The sequence below is a fragment of the Prinia subflava genome, chromosome 11 (assembly GCF_021018805.1).
Source record: "Prinia subflava isolate CZ2003 ecotype Zambia chromosome 11, Cam_Psub_1.2, whole genome shotgun sequence".
NCBI classification, from domain to species: domain Eukaryota; kingdom Metazoa; phylum Chordata; class Aves; order Passeriformes; family Cisticolidae; genus Prinia; species Prinia subflava.
The window spans coordinates 280,671-304,199 of NC_086257.1; the positions used below are offsets into that span (position 1 = coordinate 280,671).

Below are 23,529 nucleotides of genomic sequence, written 5' to 3' on the forward strand. Positions count from 1 at the left end.
CTAAGGTGGAGCACACACAAATGGTGTTCACAGATATCTTATCCTGAGTATGATAAATCCTAACTAAAACGTGGGCATGCCCATCTTTGCTCTTTGAGTGACTTAACTACAGAAAATAAGTAATTAATAAGTGTAGAATCAATTACTTTTTGCAGTAAAATTCTGTAATCTCACCTGCGTGTTGATCCCCTTCTGATCACAGCTGAGGCCTCAACTTTACTTGAGACAAACTGTATATTTCAAAGCTTATATTTTCAAAGATTTCAAACGCTTGTGATTTGAATCTCAAGCTCCCAGAAATAAATTCATTGCCACCTTATTTGTGTGTGTTACAACCTTCCTGGGAGATTCTTGAGGACTCAAGTCATTTTTTCTCACTGTTTGGTTGCACTCTGAGAAGCCCCAGTCTCCACCTAGTCACTAGAAAAAACCTCTCTGAACTACTACATGTAATAATCAGGTCCATAATTAGGTTAGTGGAGAAATGCTGACACTTTTTATGTACATCGAGGTACTAAAGTTTCAGGAGAAATGAGATAACCCAGTCCATTACCCATTTTATTGCCTTGCCCTGCCTATAAGAATTGAAGTCTGAAATCAAAATAGTATTTAGGAACAAAAAAAATCCAGTCTGCAGTAGTTTATCCATTAAACATTCAGTTTCATTTTGGTTAACTGTCTGTACTATGCAAAGAAAAATACAGTAGTTTTCTAAGCATTTCTTTATATAGCTACTTATAACTGCCTACACTTTACATCAGCTTTATTTCTTTACATATATATAATTCAGCTAAAAGGATTTCAGAATCCAACTTTTAAACAGGTATCTTTGCCCTGGATTTAACTTCACTGAAAAGGTTTCAGATCTGAATATATATTTTAACTCATATAGCTTAAAAATTAAAATATATCCTAATGCCTGCTGCACACAACTAGATGAACCTATCTTATCTCCAGAGAGCCCAGACTGAGGCCTTGACAGCAGCTAAAACAGGTACTGCAGAAATTATGCATTTTAAAAATAATACAATTTCTTCCTTTTAATTAGAAAGGAGTGGGTAGAAATTCATATGGTACAGAACTACAAATGCACAAGGACAATATGAGCATATATGTTACCCTTCATACCATTCAATAGTAGAAACAAGGCGTTTTTTAACTGTCAGGTGCACAAAATCATTAATGAAGACTTTAGAAAAGGATTCCAGGTTTTATTACAAAGTACATTCCTGGACAGAATAGAATTCAGTGTTACCTTCTTTCACACCTGTGCAGTAATCTCTGAGAGGTTTCAGAAGCTGAAACAATTGACCTCAGGGCTTTAGTCTGTGGAGCAGGCTGACCCACAAGGGAAACACTGACACACTGAAATCATTGTGAGCCGTCTCTGGGAAGGTGTCACATACCTGAGCTGTAAACTGCACTTACACTCCCTTCAGGGTGCTGAACAGATTGGAGAAATTGGGGCTGGACTATCATGTGATTTACATGTTCCATGAAGTTGGAGTTAGAACTGTGTAGAATATTAATCTGGGAGAAGAGAAAAATAAGAGACCACATACTAAAAAGTGTTTTATACTCCAAGCCTGCTGGTTCCATATATTACACTGGACTATGAAGTTCATCAGCAGATAGTAACACTACTTCATAGATCCAGAAGGCCAAATTAACTCCCTTTTTTATGCCAGTGGAAAATACCCAGCTTAATATATTCCTAATCTATAGCATGAAAAATGCATTCTAATCTTTCTGGCTGTTGACTCTGAAGTGGCACAGAACAGGACACTTTTGATGTACCTGTTTGGATAAGTAGTGACTTTTTCTTCTCTCTGTATTAATCAGCTTTTGGCTGCTACCTAAACATTATGAAATCTGTTAATTTTATTAATAATTATTAAGCTGTTAATTGTCTTTATAAACAATTATTAATTTTGACCATATTGCTAAGTAGGTCCTGCAATTTTCATGGAGTTGTTACCTGGGCTCTAGGCCTCGGTTCTAGGTCATAAATCATGACTCAGTCATCGCTCACCTCCAGGCTGAATTCCCTGCTCACCTCCAAGCTGAACTCATAGCTCACCTCCAGGTTGAACTCGTTGCTGGTGTAGCGCCCGTTGAGCTCGGAGCATTTGACCCTGAACTTCCTGTCCGAGGTGGCTGAGGCTCCCCAGTTGCGGTAGCGGAGCTGCCGCAGCACCTGCTCATAGTTGAACATGCTGTCCACACCTGCAGAGTGGGAGGGCAGGGGCAGCTCAGGGACAGTCAAGGGAACACCGCTCTGGCAATACACAACAAATCAACTGCTCACAGAACACATGGAACTCGCCAGAATGGTCTGGAAATGACAGGGCATCAAATGTTCCCTGATACTCGATTATGTGAGAATAGTCTTCAGAAGTGAATGTAGGTCCCTAATAGAGAGGAATAAATACAACAACAATGGTACAGAATAAATTACTTAGCATTGTACAGGAACACTCCCTCACTCTCACATTCCACTGTGATGGTCCACAAGAACCCTACATTTAAAGAGAGCAGGGATGCCATTTTCTTTACCTGGGGAGTAGCAGGAGGGAGGCTGAGAATACAAAGGGCAAACACAGCACATCCAGAGATCAAGAAGCAACTTTGTTTTTTTAAGATACAGTCACTCTGGGGATATTTTCATGGTTAGAAAATCACAGATTTCTGTCCAATTTCTTACATATTTGAGCTTTTGTTCCAATATATAATTGATGTGACAAAATAAGGGAAAACAAATTTCATGAACTTACCATAGACTGAATATCCTGCAGTGGAATTTGTGGCATCTAGATGTTTTCCTTGAAGCTCCCTGTGATCTAGTTCTAAACACTCTTGTTCAGGATCTAGTTCTGCACCAATGACCAAAACATCACAGAAATCCAAGTTGTGGAGCATTTCCTCTACTACCACTTGCTTATTAGCTGTGAAGCCATGGCATAGAGCATGAAAAAAAGAAGGAAATGAAGATAAATGATCACAGAATAGCTCAGTCATTTTATGTGCTTTTCATCAGGGCTTTCAATTTTTGTCAAGATGGCTGAACTGTTTTTTCTGATATTAAATCCAGCACACTTGAAGCAAATCAAGAGAAGTGTGCTGTCTGTACAGGTGCCATGATGATGAAAGCCCTGTGAGATAAATAGAAAACATATTGTTCTCTAATAAAAGGCATCCAAGAAGATTACTGGAAGCAGAAAATTGAAACTTGATCTTGGAAAAAAATTAATGTAAAAATTCCAGGTTTCAATGCTGTATTGAGCTTTCTCAAGGAAAACCAAACTGGAAAAATACACATTCAACTTATCTATATTTGAATGATTCTCTCAGTTACTCTATGCCCCATAAACAATTTGCATTGCAAAGACCTGGCCATCTATCCAAGAGCAGGGCATTATTATAAATAGAAAGATCCTGTGCTGGTGTGACCTAAAGACATTAAGTTATAAACTGACTGTCCTTCAACATGCACAAGTAAAAAAGTAATTCTGTCACTGGAAAAAAAGTAGCATATCAAATTAATATTTAAATTTTCTGATCAACGTAGCACAGAGTGTGTGGCAAAACTGCTTAAGCAGCTCCCTGAGGGCACAGACACTGCAAGACTGGAATTTCCTGCCCATTTTGCAAATTTGATGTTAGAGGGTGTACTGGGAAGGAGGGCACAGCCAGGAAAGCCTTACACCCTAGACTGCCAATTCGTGTTGCAGTGAATTTGGGTACCTAAGCTCTAGATATAACATATCTATCTGTAACATATCCAAAAATGCAGCCCAAGTCAAATTTGTAGGCGCCAAGTCATCCACACCCCTAAACTTGCATATCATTACCCATTTTCTCTGCTCCAGAGAAACAACTAGTTGCTGCTTATTCTAGTCCAACAGTGTTTAGAATGATTTCTCAAATTACTAGAAATTTCATCTGCCTTGCACACAAACATCCAAAAGGAAGATTCCTTTATGGACAGTGATTTTAAACTTGATTTATACTTTTGAACATTCACACAGTGTTGAATCATAATACGCACATTGCTTAGCATTAGAATAAACTGTCATCATTGAAAGTAAATATTTTAAAAGGATTATATATACATTTTATAGGTGGAAACTGAGACATGAGATTATTTTCTCAAGTATCTCCCACAAGCTAGTATCAGGGCTGGAAACATAAGAGTAGACTAAAACTTCAACTTTTGTTCAATTACTCCTTTTCACTTTATCAGCACAATTAACAAAAATCTGTTACAAGCAGACATTCTACTGAAAACACCCTACATAACAGAATATGAAAGGAAGATCAGAAAGGAATTATTCTGAAATAGACTAAATAGATACTTTGTGGAGACTGCTTTTTTTGAAGAACCTTTTGATCTGCCACCATTTAACACATTTTTCAATGTGTTGAATTTCTTCAGTACAGCATTAGTGTGGCCTGATTAATCTGGGTGAAGTGACTTCCTTGGCATTACTTGTTTGCACCATCCTTTAAAAATTATGAGGATACATTATTAAATGAATAATAATATTTAAAAGAAAGATACAAACCTCTGTCACGTTCTCTTAAGTCCACTGAATGCTGCATTTTAGTGACTGTGCTGACAATCCTGATGTCAGGTAACAAAATAACACCCCTTTCACTTTCAAACTGTGCAGCTGGTCTAGCAAAGTGGTCCATCCCAGTTATGGTAATCTTTGGCTCATTGGCCTGAAACACCATTACATAGGCATCTATATCTGGGATACTAATGCAGACATCTTCACCAAAACATCTGAAAAAATACATTGGTCATTAATTGCATGTAACACATCAGAGGAGTGTGGCACAGCCCCAAACCCAGCTCATGGCTCTGGGATCAGTCCAGTTCATCCTCGGGCACTGCCACCCATGAGGACGTATTCCTGTACCACTGCGCACACAGGCCAGCTCTGGCCCTCTCCTCCCTTCCTACCTTCACAGAAACTCACTCTGAGGCACAAACTCAGTCTTTCCTAAGGTCATTATGAGAATAATATTTTAATGTTTAAGTAACATTTAGAGTAGTTATGATTAAAAGAGTTAACTAGGTAACAACTAACTTTAGTAAACCTAACATTAAATTCAGAAAGTGACCACTATTGAACACAACATGGTTATCTTGTCATGTGTGATTCAAAAGGCCTAATTTTCCATTTAAATTGATCCCATCATGAACTCTTTTTGGGACGCTCCAGCATTTGCAGGGGACAAAAGGTGCCTGTACTTCCATTTTCATCTGAATCAGCAGTGTGCTTTGGAAGTGAATCCCCTGACAAGCTCTGCCTCATTTCATGCTGGCACAGGAGCTGGGGCAGCCCTGGAATGTGCAAGCTGGGCTGGTTCCAGTGGGACTGCCTTGGGAGCTGCTCTCCCGCAGGGAGCTCAGCCCACAGCTGGGCCCTGGTACTTGGGAACAACGGTGCCCACAGCAAGTGAGAGCTGGCAGAATTGGGTGTGTTTTCCCTCCAAAGCCCTGCTTTCCCTGCTCTGGACAGAGAAGAGCCCAGGGGAGCCCAGGAGAGGCTGTGGTAGCTCTCAACATCCCTGTGCAGGTGGACACAGAGCCTGTTCAACAGCCTCCACCTGTGCTCCAGGGATAGCACAGATGTAGCAGGAGACAGACACACAGAGGCTGTTTCAAACACAGCTACAGATACTGCTCTTGCAGATATGTCCTCTGGTTCATGGAACAGGCCTGCTTTAAAAAGTCACGTCTCTGGATATCTCAGAAGGAACTATAAATGTTTAAAGTAAATAAGATTGCAGTAAATGGACTGTTCAGTCCAGACTGTATGCCCCAAACTATAAAAAGAATGCAAGTACATTACATTAACAAGAAATGTTTCTTAAGAAGATCATATCAAGAGAAAACCACCCTGTAAATTGGCATTAAAGTAAAATAAATTAATCCTTTAGGTTCAATAATAAAGCAGTATGATTTATCATTTTAATTTAGCCAAAATTATTCTTTTTACATGGCCAAAGAAAAAGTAATTAATTAAAAATGTTTCTAATTTGTTAAATTCAGCTGAAGTTTAACTTACTGGACTTTAGATGAGACTTTGAGACGTCGTACGCCTGCAGTAGGAAACTGTCTGGAATTGATGTATGAGACCTTTCGGAGGGCTTGATTTATATTCTCAATGTCATCTCCTTCCATGACAAGGACTGACTGGGAAGGGTTGAAGTGATACTAGGAGAAATGCAAATAATTAGTGTTTGAGGGACCAGGTACAGGGTGCAAAATAATACATGTTTAAAGGAATGTTGCCCAGATGTAAGTTAAAATTCAATGATTTAAGAAAAAAATCTTAGTAGCTATTATTGGCTGAATCCACATGTTGTTCTCTAAAACATGTGCTTTTATCAGTCACCTAAATAACTACTGTTATAATTAATTTTGTAGTAGTTTAACCCAGATTTGCTGTTCTTTGCCCAGCCTTATCAAACTTGCTGATACGATTTCTGCAGCAATTTCCAATGCTATTTATTTTTCAATTCTGTAGATGTTCAAAACCTTTACTTACCAGCATGATTATTATTCCTATGTAATCCTTTTAGGTTAAACACATTCCCCATATAAAAGCATTCCCTTTTGAGCTGGCCTAGTGTGCAGAAGCATATTTTGGCTGTTTTCTGTGTGGTTTTATCCTGGGCGACCATTCTGAGATATATTTCAACATGAATGAAGAAAACAATTACAACATTTGCCTCCTACATCTTCATTAACGTCAGACACACTAAAGGGGACTCTCCATCCTGATGATCAATAAGAGTGTCATGATTTAAGATAGAGGTGCTCACTTGGGCCAGCAAACCCTGCAAATTCACTGCCTGCTCTTGTAGCCCTGAGCCTTCTCTACTCCATTGCACTCAACACAGATCAGTCTTGCTGACCAAGAAACTTCATCACTGTTGTAACATAACAGATGACTGATTTTTACGTTCATCGTAATTAATCCTAATTCCGTGTTTAATCTGTTAATTGGTTCAGTAAACCATCTGCATTGCAGAAGAAACCAGCATAACCCCCTTGACATTGTACCCTAGTGTTGTTAGCACAGAACACAAATGCACCTTTCTCTTCCAGGTAGTCCCTCCCCAAAGCTGGGCACTCATTATGTGAAGATGTTCTGTTAAATACAGAGAGTGAGTGCCTACACTTCCTTTCAGCCAAGAAGGTTAAAAAGCAAAACACCTCAAACAGACTGTGAAGAATAGGAGGATGTGCAGGGCCCTCTGTCAAACAGAACATTGAGGCTTGTGTCTAAAGCTTGTGCAGGAAGGTCACAACACAGTGAAGAGTATTTTTTAACAAAGAGGAGGACTAACACGAATTTCAGCCTGCATACACTTCTTTTTTTCCTCTCTTTAAGCTAGCAGCAGCAGAGAATAAAATCAGCAAAAGGAGACTCTAGCTAACCAGTTAATAGCTCAGCTGTCAAAACAGTAGAACGCTGCCACAGGGACCTGAGAAAGCCCCAGTCTGAGCCATTTTTGTCCTTCTCATTAAAAAAAGCTAAAAATAGCAACAGTTTAGACAGTGTCTCAGAGAGCTGTTACAGATACCTGAAAATTAGGCTGCAGCCCAAAAATGTCCAACCCTATTGTGTCAGAAACTGCTGCTGCACTGTTCTTTCTTAAATGGTTAAAGGGAGAATTTCCATGTTCCTAAGTGCCCAGAAACACCTTCCAGCATCAGTCTGCCAACACTTAATCTGCAAAGCACCACATAAACAGCCCCACAGAACCCACCATCTGTGCAGCCTGTTTGGGATCAGGTGTGTTTATTTTTGACACCAGAACACCCTTCTCTCCCATTTTCTCTTCAAGGTAAGGCAACTGTTCTGCTTTCAGCTGAGCTTCCTTCTGTCAGCCTATCAAAGAAACCCTTCCACAATCTCTCTCTAACTGCTCCTTTCATTTTTGCCTCCTGCTGTTGCTCTCACTGTTGGCTTGCTGAGGCAGTAAAGGCAACATCAGTAACTTAAAAATCCTACTATGCCTCATCTTTATTTCAGAAAATGAAGATGTTTTGAAGGTTTGCAAAAACATGAAAAGGCAGAAAATAATCCCTTGTCTTCCTTCTTCCCTCTGCATTGCCAGTACAGAAAGGAAGCCAGTCAAAAATGCTGGAGCAGCAGTGGGTGGTAGAAGAGGGATTTTCCCAAGCCCATAAAACTGGGGTGACTCAACTATTGTCAGGTTTCAGAGGGCAACAATAGGGGAGGAATTACTATGCTTTTAACACCACGGACAAAGTGTACAGGTTTGCACAGTATTTCCATGGCAGCCTGGAATGGAAAATGGAAAATCCCAGCAAAAAACTTACTATTAGGCATACACACTGGGGCTCCAGAAATCCCTACCTGCTTCTTGTGTGCACTGCCTTTTAAGAACAGCTTTAACTGACCCCTGTGTCCTGTTGCTGTGAGAAGCAGCAATGTGAAATTCTTAATGATGTCCTTGGTAGGATGATGAAAGAATTCTTTGGGGTCTTTCCTCATTTGTCAAAGTTAGAGCTAGCAAAATTCTTTCTTACCTTTGCACTTTCAATTTTCATTTTCACCCTTGTTTTCACAAAACGTGTCAGTTATACTACACCACTGCAACCTGTCATCATCTGGACAGACATTTGCGCACATTTCGGGTCAGTGTGTACAACGGAAAGGTTTGGCTAATAAAATGCAGTCTATGGAATTCCCACTGCATGTTCCAGATGAAGTGTTATAGCACCATCCTCCTTCACTCTGAAAATCCCACACCAAAACACCCTCGTTCATTTTCTCAGGACACACTGTCTGCACCCAAAGGAACTTCCTGTGTTGGACCTGAAGCTCAGCTCCTTTGGAAGTGGTATTTGTGTGCTAGGAAACAGCTTCACAAGTGCATTTACACTGAGCACAAGAACACTGTCACCAAATAACAGTGTCAGTAAGGGAAAACTGACTATGCAGCTCATGTGAGCATTGGAATAGCCAAGATCCTACATATGTATCCTCCATATGTATTCTACAAACATAATTTCGGAATTATCTGAATGAATGCAAAGCCATCTGGCCACTAGGTCAACTGAAACAGAATTTCCCTGTCTGTTTTTCTCCAATCACAGAAAACGCTCTACCTTACCAGCAGTCATATGCATAATGCTATTGCATTAGGACTTATGTATTACAGTGCTTTAAAACTACTTGAGATCAAAATTCAATAAACCTTTGGAATCACGTCTATTTCTGTAGAAGTAACAAAATAAGCATGAAAACACAACCTGGCAATTCATACAGACTCTGAAATATCAGCAGTGCCTTACTTTCTGATCATCTAGCTCTGCAATAATGGAAACATTTTTCTTTGCAGTGTCACAGCTCTTCTACTGTTCTGTTTTTTTCTTTGCATGATTTTATGGGAAATTACTTTGCTTCTGGGAGTACATTTGTTCAATGTGTACTGTACCTTGGGCTCTCGACTTCATAAATCAGATCTAAATTTTTATCAAGATGATGTCAGTTCAATCCCTCACCTTTATTCCTTGGCCAAGACTCTCAAGAGAATTAATATCAAGACCTTCCTTGCAGGCCTGCAAACAGGAAATCACTTTCTGACTCTCTATTTTCCCTGGCCGGATTGTCAGACTGGCCAGGCTGCCATGGAAATACTGTGCAAAGCGGGGCTTGGTGACTTCACCTCCTGCAAGAAAGAGGATGCAAAATCGTTATTGGTACCAACACACAAACTGCACATATAACAAATCACTTTACATTTTAACACATTTAAAGAATCTCTATCTCTATCTAGACTCAAATACAAAGTGTCTTTGAGATCCCATTTATTGTGATACAGTAGAGTGTCTTGGTAGGTTGTTGGGTGGTACCTGATAGCACGCTATCTTTAAGATTCTTGTTTTTCCAGGATTGTATTCAGGTGTTTATACAGCTGAAACAGCAAACCCAGAGATGAAACATGGCTTCCCAAATGTGTACAAGGAAGCATGTGATTTTTAAAAATGAACATATTCAAGTACTCAAACACCAATTTAATAAATGTTTAAGTCCAATGTTTATTTATAGAAAAACAGTTTTTGCAAGTGTTCCATGACAAGACCAGCTACCTCTGCCTTTGTCCTCCCATGAACACAGTACCAGATGAGCTGAGAGTGGTGGCTCTGTGCACACAAAGTGCACACACACTCCCTGGGCTGTGTCTGAGGACACGCTGGGAATTCCAGCAGTGAGCAGGAACCTCTGCACAGCCCCTCTCTAAGAGGCTAGGAGTGCTGTCCTTGACCCAAGGTGCATCATCTGGTGCCAGGTCTGGTCCTGTCACTCTGTTGCACCAGGCTCTGCAGACACGCTCAGTTCGGATTCCCTCCATGCAGCTCCCAAGGAAGACTGATCTTTAGGAGTTGTCAATAAAACGTGATTATAGACTGCCTGCTCCAGTGATCATGGCATCTCAATTACTCTTGGGACAGTAAGTGATTTACTCATCCTCCTTTAGGAGTTTTTAGAGCTTGTCTTTCCTGCAGTGTTATCTCTCGCAATGCATGTGAATTACTGCCTACCTTGAGCCTGAGAGGACCAAGGGAGCCACACAGCAGTGAGCCAGGCAGACTAATTGGATTAGCAGTTGATAAGCTGTTGATAAGGTGTTGTAATTGGTAGATAACTCATGTCTGCAGTGTTTATAGCTTTAGTGTCAAACAACTTGTTTTTGCCAGGCAAGATAGCTCGAGTTTTAACTTTAACTTGTGTGTGGATTAGAGCTGGATAGGGATGAAGTGGCAGGTTTTCTTTAGGTGCATTGTTACCTAAAAGCCTGAAAACCCTCACTTTCAGTCTCTGCACACTGAACATTATGAAGTAGACTTGAGCTATTTTATATAGTGAAGAAAATACACAGTGGTATACTGGCAGAAAAGAGGTGTCCAAGCAGGTGATTTCTTCAGAGAAGTAGACAAGGTGGGTTTTTTTTGTCATTGTTGTTGTTTTCTTTTAACATTACAGCATAAATTGTCTCTCTTTTTCGTAACCCCAAAGCAAGGTTTCCAAGGGGAGATTATTCGTATTCACTCTCATTCATTTGTCCATTACACAGGAAGTTTTCTCTGGGCAGAATTTTGCTGAGATTTCCTAGAAATTTTTGCATAAACAACAGTTTAAGTTCAGCCTTCCTGATACTTATCAAGACAATTATTTGGTAATTTTTTGGTAAATTGATAGTGCATTATGGGGACATTGGCTTTTCAGCCAAAATGCTGTTGTATTTATTTGCTTATATTGTCTTTAAAAGTACATACACAGCAGTAATGTAACTGCACAGAAAAGGGCATGACAAATAAAAAAAAAAAAAAAAAAGGCAAACATTTCCTTAAAAAAGAGACAAAGAGAGAAAACCATTTAAGAGCTTACAGAAGAAGAAGGAATCACATTTTGTTTAAAGCTTCACATTCCCATATCACTACTGAATTGTGAAGACAGCAAGTTCTGAGGCTAAAATACCAACACTAATCCTGGAGCTTTGAAATTTAGAAACCTTAGTAAGTCTGCCAGTAGGTCTTAATAGTTCTGAGGAGATGCAAAATAAGAAGCAGGCTCAGATCAGTGAATGTATTTAAATGTGAAATACACTCATTAAAATGCATATAAAAGACCAGACAAGAAGCCAGAACAAAGAACTCAGTGTTGTGGCTTTGTCTTACAGAAACAAGCAGAACGAACCGAAGTGTCCATGAACAGATACTGATTGTTCTTCCACTTTGGACTAGTTCTTCTCTGGTATTCTTGACAAAGCACTTACAATTACATTGCTAGCTCATTAGCAGTGATACAGTATTTGCCCATAAATCATTAAATATGCAGGGTATGCACTGTGCCCAAGCCACACTTTTAGAAAATACCGGTGCACAAGGAGGTATAATTCTTGTTTAAAGTCATCTGTCCAGCCACCAACATAAATGCATGGGAGGGAATATGATTGTTTCCAGGAATAAGCTTTTAAAATACTCTGAAAATACAGGCACTACAAAAACATTGAGCATTTAAGGAAAAAGGCTTACATATCCTCTTCATAGGACTAAGAATGGTGCAGGTGCAGAGATAGACTGGACTGTAAAGGAGGTGATGTAATCTTTGCTTGGGAGAGGCTGTCAACTGTTATTTTAAAAAAAATCCCAAAGTATTTCAAGAAAATGTGAGTGAAAAATAGCTGGGAGAAGCCAGTGTCATACTATGTGAGTAGAGAAAATCTGCAGAACCATGGCCATGGCAATGACACAGTGATCCAGGCTGGGACAATGCACGTGAACAACTGCGAGCAGAGTCTGCAGGGACATAGAGGGATGAGGCACTCTGTTCCCAGCCCCAAGACAAATACAGCTGTACCTTATGTATTCTTGAGAATATTGCCTGAGCTTTTTAAAATCTTCTGAAGACAGAGGCTCCCCAAGCAATCCCCTCCATCAACCACTGATCCTTGAGGTGGACATTTATTCCCAACAGGAAATGTCAGCGGTCAAAATACAGCTGTATCATTTTCCTTTGCCAGGATAAACAAGGACTTTTCTTTACATCTTCCACCTGACACTGTAGACTATGAACATCCCTGTTGCCCTTCCTGAAGCTTATCTTGCTGAAGTACTAACTCTCATGTAGTTTTCTTGTCACTGTATGTGTAAAACAGGCTGTGCCTGTTCATCCAGGGCAGTGAGAACACCAGCTTTCAATCACATGAAAAAGCAAGAACACTTAAAGAGAGAATACTATCTTATACCACATTGCTAAATAAGCCTTCTATATGCAACTTTTACCAGTGTTAAAGATAAAATGATATACCTGCCAATTCTGAACTTGAAGGTGAACAGAAGTCATTATATCTGACTCTTCTTTCAGTTTCTGGTAATTGCAGCTCTCATGCTCTCATTTTGATATTCTTCTGTCTAAGCATTTCAGAATCTTCTCAGCTCAGTGGGGTATGCTAGCTGCCGATGTTCCCATCACCAGTAATTATTAGATTGCAAATGGACAAAAGCAAATGCAATAAAACTGGGAAGCAAAAACCAAAACTCTCACTAAAATTAAAGGAATGGCCTAAAGCCAGTTTCCTACAATCCTGCTGTCAAGCTTTGATAAAATATTTTATTCATACTTGTTTCTACTGTATTAGTCTGTTTGAAAGCTGTATTTCCTTCTGCTTCTGCAATCTGATATTCCTTGAGTATTTGACTTCAGCTTCTCAGTGGGTGGAAATTTAGCCCTGGATGGCCAACCTCCCAATCCTACTCACTCTAAAATTCTGAGCTCCCAAGACTAGATGAGTATAAATATATTTAATCCAGAATGAACATAATTCCATTGCATGTTTAAGCACAATGAATAACTGTACCTAATGCTGATTGTAACATTTTACATAATATTATCCAAATTCTTCTAAATACTGATTTTTCAAATAGAGATCCTTTGACCCTGACCATGATTCATTTCATGCTTCCCATGCAGCTGACACCAGCTCAGAGTCAGTGGCTTCACAGGGCAGGAGGATGCTCATTTCCACTGCCTGGATTTGACTTAACACTGATGTTACCACCTGCTAAGAAACAACTGAGAAAAGACATGAGCCACTCCCAACAGCCCTTAACTGCTTTAAGGCACTTTGAGCTCGGTTCTGACACCAAATTGAGCCTAAACAACAACATTTTGGAGATAATGAAGAAGACCTAAATAGATTACACAGAGAACAAAGTGGAGCTCCAGTGACGATGGTCTTGAGGTAATCCAAGTACACGAAAATTTGCAATAGTTCTGTAGCATAGAATCTCCAGTTTCTCTCCAGAGCTCATCATAACCAGTTAATCTGGATTGCCACAGCAAGGTTCACGGGACTTCTTTGCTGTCAGGGTCTTTCTGCCCTTTCCTACGAGTGAAATACATCTCAGATACAGCTCATCTCCATGAACCCGTTGATAACTTCTGAGAGAATGAGAAAACCTAGTCCTCAGTGTTGTATCTTGTGTTTCACTCAGCACTATGTTCATTGATTGCTATGGATTAATATGCTGTGCATGCTAATTCTTGGGGAACAGTTAAGTAGTTGGGCTGATGAATGATAGGGCCAAGAGAGGAAAACAGAACATTCCCTGCTGTCAGGGAATTAAGTTAATGTCTATAACACAAAAAAGACTGAAACTACACTATAGTTTAGTCACCAACTATTCTTACTGCAATTCCTTCCATGAAAAAAATTTGAAGCTACTGATTTTTTTCTCTTCCTTAAATGTAAATGTTGTGGTTGCTGTCACAGTTGTGAGGGAACACAGGCCACATTGTGCATTGCTTTTCATACCTGACCCACCTGACACACCAACACTCCCAACATCTGGCAAGTACAGAGGATGGATGGTGGCTTGTGGCATTAATTCAACCCTTGTAAAGAGAAGATGGTGTCAACAGACTGTGGAGGCATCCAGAGGAACCACGACATCCACAATTATTCACTATAACGCTGTTCACTCCTTAGTAATTGTCAAAGTAGCATACATCACATCTTTCACTTGCTAAAATAATAACTGTTTTCCGGACCAAGATTCTTCTGTGCTGGTTCTGATCTCTTTTGCTGCTGGAATTATCTAGATAACTAGAGCTATCAGGATATGCTGAGGGGTAGTGTCCCATGTCAGCTGCAGTTTAGAGACATCTCCTACACTGGGGCCAAGGTGTTCCTCTCCCACAAGAAGCCTACAAGCCTCTGAGCCCTTGTGAGTGTTGGTTCTCTCCTGTGCCATTCACAGCTGGGGCTGAGCTCACAGCAAGCCCAGCAGGGAGCACAGCCAGGGAAGGACTCACCCAGCAGCACCCTCAGTGGGGAGCTATCAGGCTGCCAATGAAAGCAAGGCTTTACAATATCAGTGCTTGGCACAGAATAAAATAGGCACAGGCACAGTTACAGCTGGTGCCTGAAATTTCAAACACACCAGATCAAATGGAGAACAGCAACCTACTAGCTCAGTACGTTGCAGATGTCTGTCTGTCTTGGGGACAGCTCAGTGGAACGACACCTCACACACATGGAGGAAAAGAAATGTTTTGTTATAAACAGTGGAACACTGTCAAATGAACATCGATTTAAGGGGGTTAAGAACTATTACCTAGCAATCACCTCTGGTTGCAGCCACAGAGAGGTTCTGCTAGATATGTTGTATCTGTTAGATATAGCACTGGAGAGTCCAGGGGAAACTGAAGAGTCCCAGCGTTTGGACTTCATGGGGTTAAAATACATTCATTAAAGAAGCAGAGCCTGTTTCCATGACACTTCTGTTTTTCATTTTGCACTGAGTTGATATAAAGTATGACAGAATTTGATTAGCATTGAATTTTACATTTGTTGGTTTGACTACACAGATGTAAAGTGCTGTTTGTGTTCCTTACCAATCTCCAAAGAACAATCAGGCACGTCAAAACAAGTGACTTTATTGAGCTCACAGATTTTGCAGACTTTTTTCCCTATCCTAATAATGAGCAAGTAATTATAAAGGCAGTCAAAGCACAATGAGGTTTTCATGGGAAATGGTGAAATCAAGAGACTTTCCAACTGAGATGCCATTCTTTTAAGATATTCTAGACTCTGGTTATACTGAGGCAGGTAATTAAAGAACAATTGATTATTCAGGGTTCCAACATAAAGATTGAATAAATCTGGGAGCAGGCACAAGACATTCTGGCTCTGAAGTCCCTAGGTCCAAGCCTCCGAATTTATCCCATCTTTTTATTATGGCAGCTTAGGGAGCTGGTTTTAATTCCCTGACAAGTAGATTGGCTGTTAAACAGAATGAAACTTAACACAGATTTCAGGAATAGCCCAAATTAGTGACATAACATTTTATACTCCCAGAGCTTCTCAGCACAGAAAAGTTTTAGTGTTTTTTTTATATTACTCAGATAAAAATTAATCAGAAATTTGTCATCAGACATGGCCCATGTTAAATCTGTCCCTGCTCTGAATAGATATCATAACCCAACCTTACTCAAACAGCTTTAGGCTTTAAAGCGTTATCTGAAGTACAGAAAGTTCAGAGAACACTAAAGGCTCCCTGCTCTTAAGTGTCCAAATGCCAAACTGTCTCTGTACAATACATCCTTAAACTCAAAGTACGTGTAACTTACACTATTGAAGATGATTTTTCTCAGGATAATAAAAACACCCTACAGTTTCCCCCAATTCAGCCAACGTATAAATGCTTCTCAAAACACCTATATCCCTATTATCCAAAAAATATTTTTGTGCTGGTAAGTAGTGCTCCCTGCAGAAATTCAGTTAAAAACAGGACATACATCTAGGGTGACAGATTTGAATGTAAATTTAGCTCTCCAAGAAAGCACCCTCCTAAACTTCCACATGTGTTTGTATTACAGCTGAAATTCAGCAAAGGTCTGTGAAGTGCACTAAAATCTGCCCCATCTTTCTCTTGATGAGAAGGACAATGCAGCAAGAGGCATCGGGACACAGATACTCAGCATCCCACTGTGCTGGTGCTCTTGCATGAAGGTAAGCTTGTACCAGTCCTCTGAGGTGTCAGGTTTGTGTAGGCTATGTCAGCCCCGTTGCCACGATCCAGTGGTGTTGGATGCACAGTAGGGGGAACCTTTATCTGTTGAATACCTTTATTTCTGGAGGAAGTCTAAGGTTAAGTGATACAGTCTGCTGCTACACTGCCCACACTGGCTCTCCTTTTTCTGACCCCTCTCCAACTTTTAACTCTTACGGTGCTTCTTGCCTTGAATCATCAGTCAGCTCTCTGGACTGGGCGATTTCTGTGTCAGCAGAGGGCTTGCATGTGAGGATAATGAGGTTATTCCACAGAAGGGCTTTATAGAAAACTCTGATCTCTCCAGCATAGGTTAAGGAAAGAGGAAAATGACAGGAGAAAGCAGAAGAAAAATAGAATAGAAAACAGCAATTCCTTAGAAAACAGGAGCTACAATAACCTTATGCTTTATCCTTGATAATAAAGTAGCTGTTGACAGGCTTCTCCTAAAGACCCTCTCTATGCAGTGTCCAGCAGAATTGTACTCTGAGGCTCCAGCACTGTTGAAGGGGTGGCACTGATGTGCCAGCCATGGTAAGCTGCAGCATAACCCCATGACAAGTCATTCACAAGTGTCACTACTTTCCTGACAGGGTTTTAGGAGACATACACAAACTCCTTCCCTCCCAAAATACTTTGTTGTGCACTGAAGACCTTATCTTTTCAGAGAAACCATGAGAAAGTCTGTCTTTTGCCTCTTGTACAAAAAAAAATTATGACTACCAAATCATGTAACTTGCTCCCTTCATGTGTCTGCTTTTGCCCCTGAATCTATACCAATAAAGGAATCAGAGTGGGAACTTATAAACCTTGGTTTAATGGAAGAAGTTTCTCACTCTGTAAAAGGGTCCATTTGCTATGTCCTCCGATAAAAGGAATCCAAAATAATGAACTCAGAGGAGAACTTCCTGGGGTAAGCTCTTGTAAAGTGCCTTCCAGGACAAGCTAATGACTTCTTTGCTTTTGCTTTGCTAAGTAGAATGTTAAAACCTAAAAGGCAGAATAAGAACAGAAGATCATGAATTCTGATTCTATTCTTGCTGTGATGCAGATTTCTTTAAGTGACCCAAGGAAAAATCATCTACTGCACTTCATCCCCACAAAGTTACGAGTGACTCTCCTGCCTTGCTGCACCTCTTTATTATTTGAAAAGGTCTTGAGACTGTTGAGGTAAAAGGGCAAATCTAAAAGTATTTTTATGCTAAAGAAGAAAAAGAGTAGTAATGAGAACCAAAGCTGAGGCTTGGGGAGTTCTCTCTTATCCCAGCAGGCCATGTCTGCTTTAATACCCATTCAGGGAAGAAGCAGTTCAGACACAGGGCCACTTCTTTCCTGTTCTCTTTGGTGTCTCTTTTGCTCTAGAAGGCAGACATGCAAGCAAGTCAATTTTGTCCTTTAGATACCCTGAGAGAGTAATTCTGTCTGAAAATTTCTTTCACCATTAGGGACAGACAAGTACTTTGGCCTTAAATAACCTGACCTATATCAAAATCACACCCTTAACAATCATCAGTTAGACTAGTGATACGAACAAAATTTTAAAGATATTAAGTTATATAATTAACCCTATGTACCTGCAGAGAAAGCTGTCAAACTTCACCAGGGCACAGAAAGGGCTAATCCCAGGAACAGCTGTCCCAGGTGTTTGTTTTTGCCCTCACTAAGAGCCCAGTTTGCTTAGCTCTGTGGTCAGCATTACCTATTCCCAGGCCTCACGTCACTGCAATTTCAGCTAAAGAGTAAGTTGGGATTTGCCATGCATGAAGGCTGGCACTTTGCTGGGGTTAGGTGTTACCTGTCACTGCTCCTGGGTCACATGTAACCAAACCAACATCAACACTAGCCTAATGTCTTAAACTCCCACCCTCAAATAAACCACTCCCACTCAAATACTGCAGTATTGAACATCAAGTGCACAAAAAAGAATTCACTCTAGGCTAACCATTGTGAAGGACCCTAAATCAGTGAGGTAGCTGTACTTAGATCTTCCTTTTAGTAAGACCCCTGAAGAAAGAACCAAGGTTTTTAGATTAAAAAAGGAAATTTATGCCACAGTAACATACAGTATACCTAATTTTTAGTAGATAAAGTTCATATTGATTATGCCAGAACAAATCATGCAACTTTCCTCATGCACAGAGGAAATTATTATTATTAGAGGTGGGAACCATTCCCCAGGCTTGATTTAAAGTAATTGGGCCATTTCCTGGGCTGCAGTAAACTTGACCCAGTGCCTGACAGACCCTGGGAAGGGTCTCTTCTATCACTTTTAAAGTCTGGCTTTCTACTCTTTCAATCATCTTCACTCCCTGCTTGTCTCCAAGAATCTGCCCTTCAGGAAAAGGCTAATTTTTCCTCCTTTTTGGAGAGTCCTAGCACTCAACTCACATGATTTAAAGCAATTTTTGCCTAAAATCAGGAACAAAACAAATCAGGCAAGACTTACACTGCCAGGGAAAAGGTAAAGATGTAGGAGAGATTTGCTTATGCCACAGACAAATCAAGGCATAGACCACATCATAGTCTAAAGTTTGAATTTGTCACATAAGCCTGAGGAACTGCACATTTGGTTTGTTTTCTGTTATGGTCAGGATAACAGCACTGATCTTAAACTGCTCCTATATTTCCCTTGTGCAGCTGAAGATAGAAATAAAAAAAACCCTAACTTTTCATAATGGATGCTATAAACAAGGCTATAAAAGTCAAAAACCAGTTACTCAGGCACTGAAATATTAATAATAGGCAATAATAACTTTGAAGAAGAGAATTTTCTATGTCCAAGATTCCTGCAGGATATAACTCTGAGAAAGACAAGGAGGTGGTGTAGGCAGGGTACTTGCTACAGAACCCCAGGATGAGGAGCAGTGTGGGGATGGAAAGATCAGGGTTCAGAGTCACTTGTATCAGAGAGGACACTCAGGCTTCTAAAAAAGCAGCAGAACAGTTCCCAGTTTCCAGACCAGAACTGAACATTTTCATCTACAAGGGGGTAAACCCCTCACAGCAGTACCAGATTTTCCTAGTAGTGCTAACAGCGCAAATTGCAATTCTTATTCCTGATTTTCCCTGTCATCTAAATATACTCTTCCTGCTCCCTGCCAGTCCTTCACCTGCCCCACAGCCACAATGACTTGGCTGTCAGCAAATCAGAGTCAGTTTGGGAAGAAAAAAGCAATGTCATTTCTTCTGATTCATTTACTTGTCTGAGTTGAGAGTGTTTTTCAAATAATTTGACTTTGACAAACGGATGCTGTGCACTCAGAACTGTAAAGTGGTTTAGTAAAGACAGAAAAAAAGGTCTTGCCCTTTCTGAAGGAAGAGGTTTGAGCCGTGCTCCTTTCTGCCAGTGCTTTGATGAAAAGAAAGGAAGTAGTCTTAGCAAACCAGAGCTGGAAACTCTTCATATCCTCTTAACAAGGACACTCCTGAATGGTTTATGACACCAAAATCTCTTTATATTTTACTGAAAAAAATAACAGAATGTTGTAAAACAGCTTTATAATCCTTTGCAAATGTAGAGGTTCAGACTGTTGTTACTGGCTAAAAAGTATTAGCCTAAGTAGACTTCTTAACAGTTTCACAGAACGTATATAGAGTTAAAATATGTGATAGAGCCCTTTTTTCTTGAAATATACAAACGTTGAAAGTCAATGTTTTGACTAAAATAGATTCGTTTTCTATCTTGTTTAATTACTATTTCACAGCCTGAAATACAGCGCTGAATCTTATTAACAAAGTGACTTTCCACACCATTTATTTCAAATAGTTTCAAGTGATCAAAACAAATGAACTAAATGATAAGCTTTGTCAAAAGTGTTATCTTGAAGTCTTGTTTCACATAACCATTAAAAGTTTATCTTTTTGTCTGACACATGATAGTTTGTCACAATCTTTAGCACACTGTATTACTAAATCTTAGCATTTTCATGCTGTGGAAAATTTGTTTCTACTTTTGAGGAGCTCCGATTCTCCTACCATTAAAAGACCAATAACATAATATGGCAGTAAATATTAATGGCAGCTATAGGTACGATTTCAGTTGTTTAAATTGGGCATTTCACCAAAAAGGAAGAAGAATCTTATCCTAAGTTATTACTGGGTATTGACTAAGCCATCAAATTATCCCAGGCAAAAATAACAATGTTTGAAAACAATTGCAACTTTTTATTTGTTTAACAGCCTAAATATGAAATAGAGTCCATGGTCTGAATGTATTGTGAGCCTGTGTGAGCAGTTTTGCCTTAATTCCTTCTCTTCCCAATTTGAAACAAGGAGACAGAGGTGCAGAGGCAACAAGATTATTGTTGTTGGTCTTAGCTGCCTTGGGGCAGATGAACCCCACAGATGCAACGCCGTGGCAAAGCTGGCACATCTCTTGCTTAGGCAGCGCTTGTTCCACAGGTACCCAAACTGCTGCACAGGCCCCCAGACGTGGCACCTGCAGCATGATTAACATGAGATTCAGGTGAGGGCTGAGGGGAGTACATTCCCAGCAATGCCAAGACTTTTGGGAAAAACCCCTCAAAACACTTAGGACTGCTTTTAGAGAGTAACAAAAACACTGAGCGTGAATGAAAGAAGATAAGGGGCAGAAGTAATACAAACAATGCACCAAAACATTTATGTTGACCTATAAAGAAGAACCTTGCATAAATATGAAATAAGGGATTAAAATATTTTTTTTTAGCACAGCTACAGAGAAATGGTGATTTTTCAGAAGTAATACTCCATGATTATTCACAGCCTCTATGGCATTTTCTCATGTCTGGAAAGAACTAAATTTACAAATGATATTTGCATTTGCTAACTCTGGAATTTTGATCTAAAAATACTGCACCAATACTGAATAACAAAAAATCAACCCATGCAAACACCAGCTAAACAAGAAACAGTCTGTATTTTTCCAAGTATACGGGATTAATGCAATGCTGACCAGCTTATCACACCTCAAATAATTATCAATATTGTAAACTTACCAAATTTTGTTTTTAGGATTAGTGCGGTTTCATTGTGCATGTTATCATCAAAGTAAAGATTGCATCTTTACCCCACTCATAATCTAACAGCTGGATTTGCTTCGAGTACTATTTACACTGAACAGCCCAGCCATGCCTAAGATGTCCAAATTTTGCGAATAAGCAGAGATCATATTGGCAAGCCAGGTGATAACGGAGAAAGTGAGACCACATGAAAGAGTGGGGAAGAAACACAATCTATATTAAAGCATTTTTTCCTAATTATAGTTTCCTTCACTTCATACTTTTAGTGGAAAAAAGACAGTGTAAATAGACAATCAACAGGGTGGGGTAATGGAAGCAACTTTACAAAAACAGACAAGTAGAGAAAGAGGAGCACTTCAGGTGTAAGGTGGAGAACAGAGAATGAAAGTGGTGTAAGTACCAGGTAAAAAGAATGAGAAGTATGGGATTATAAAGGGTAGAAAACAGAGAAAGGTCGTATTTAAGCAAACACCCATAGAGGTATGGCTCAGATGTTTGGACTTTTGGATTTATTTTCCTCTCACTTTTATCTCTGGTGTATAACGGTGAATCAAGTAAATTGCTGAAATTGCTGGTGAGATACATCCAATGTGATGAGCACAGGACTGGGCCATGAGCTGTAAAAGAAATCTGAGGCAGGGACTAAAAAGAGATAGCTGGAGTTCTTTAATATCTAGATAGTTTGCTTAAGGCTGGAGAACAAGGGAAACAATTAAAAGAAGTGAAGACAAAAGATAAAGGAGACAATCTTTCACACTGAATCGACAAACTGTATCCAATACTTCTTCAGGCAAATGAAAATGCAAAGCCTGTTAATGTCCTGTCCATTTTACCCTTGGACTGGATTCATTAACAAGTCTGGATTTACACCTCATCTTATACCATCAATCTTTTAGCAGTTTATTTCCTATGCAATCAGCAAGACAAGTAAGATTCTTTCTCGGGCTGAACTCCTGGTTGTGCTGTCTGTTAGCTGGTGTGATTTTACCTTGCCAGCAAGCCCCCACTGTGAGCTGCATGGCGATGTGAGAGGGGTGGATGGGCCAGTCGTTGGTCACCAGGTACGGCTCGTACGTTGTCCCGTCCATGTACAGCGTCACCACAGGGAACTCCACGTTGACCACATAGTAGTGCCACTCCTTGTCACAGATCTGGGAGACACAGCAAAGTATTAGTTAGCTCTTACAGTGACTGACTTTTAGATCCCATATGGTTTTGAAATTGTGTTCTTTCCAAATTTCACTTATAGGAAATAATGTTACTGCAATTTCTACATCTCTAACATTAATGCCAAAACAATGTTAATAAATAATGAAATCTTTAATAATTAATCTTAATTAAAGCCAAAGCAATGTTGATAAATACTCTTGGCATATTTGCAAAATATATGCGACAAATAGAAGCTTCTTAAAACACACTCTGAAAACAAGACATGGATAGAAAATAGAAAAATCAGACAATTTGGTATTTGATCTGTATTTTCACATTTGCTAATACATAATATTAGTTTCTTAATGTTATCTACTTAATCTTATCTACTGGAATTCTTATCTACTGCTGAAAACACAAACTTTTATGCAAGATACACATAGGATGCACTGGCATAGTTACTAGGGATCCCTATTAAGTTCAGATTAAGAAAATATACAGCCCTTAGTCACTGGATTGATTAGGTATTACCAATGATTGCCATTATTAACTTATCCCATCAGTACTTAAAAAGTCCTGTGCAACCTGCCAGGACCTCAACAGTGCTAAAAAGAACCTGGGTTGTGCTCTGTGTAACACAGAGGGACCAGCAGTCTACAGGTTTGGGCAGGGAACTCACCTCTTCTTCACCCTTCATTTTTGGCCTTGAGCTTTTTCCCAGACTATGGGAAAATGAGGATCTTTATGGTTTCCCTGATGCCCACCAGC

At 39.7% G+C, this 23,529-nt stretch overlaps 1 protein-coding gene across 4 annotated transcripts in view; it reads right to left on the bottom strand.

The window, feature by feature from the left end:
* CLSTN2 (calsyntenin 2) overlaps positions 1 to 23,529 on the bottom strand; it is a 353,548-nt gene that overhangs the window by 38,504 nt on the left and 291,515 nt on the right. For all 4 annotated transcript variants that reach the window (XM_063408692.1, XM_063408691.1, XM_063408690.1 and 1 more), the window contains exons 9-15: positions 22,601 to 22,763; positions 9,557 to 9,723; positions 6,081 to 6,229; positions 4,566 to 4,789; positions 2,775 to 2,945; positions 2,081 to 2,226; positions 1,407 to 1,530 (exon numbers count right to left, since the gene is read on the bottom strand). In XM_063408692.1, coding sequence (XP_063264762.1) covers positions 1,407 to 1,530; positions 2,081 to 2,226; positions 2,775 to 2,945; positions 4,566 to 4,789; positions 6,081 to 6,229; positions 9,557 to 9,723; positions 22,601 to 22,763 — 1,144 coding nt within the window. The remainder of the gene's footprint in view (positions 1 to 1,406; positions 1,531 to 2,080; positions 2,227 to 2,774; positions 2,946 to 4,565; positions 4,790 to 6,080; positions 6,230 to 9,556; positions 9,724 to 22,600; positions 22,764 to 23,529) is intronic.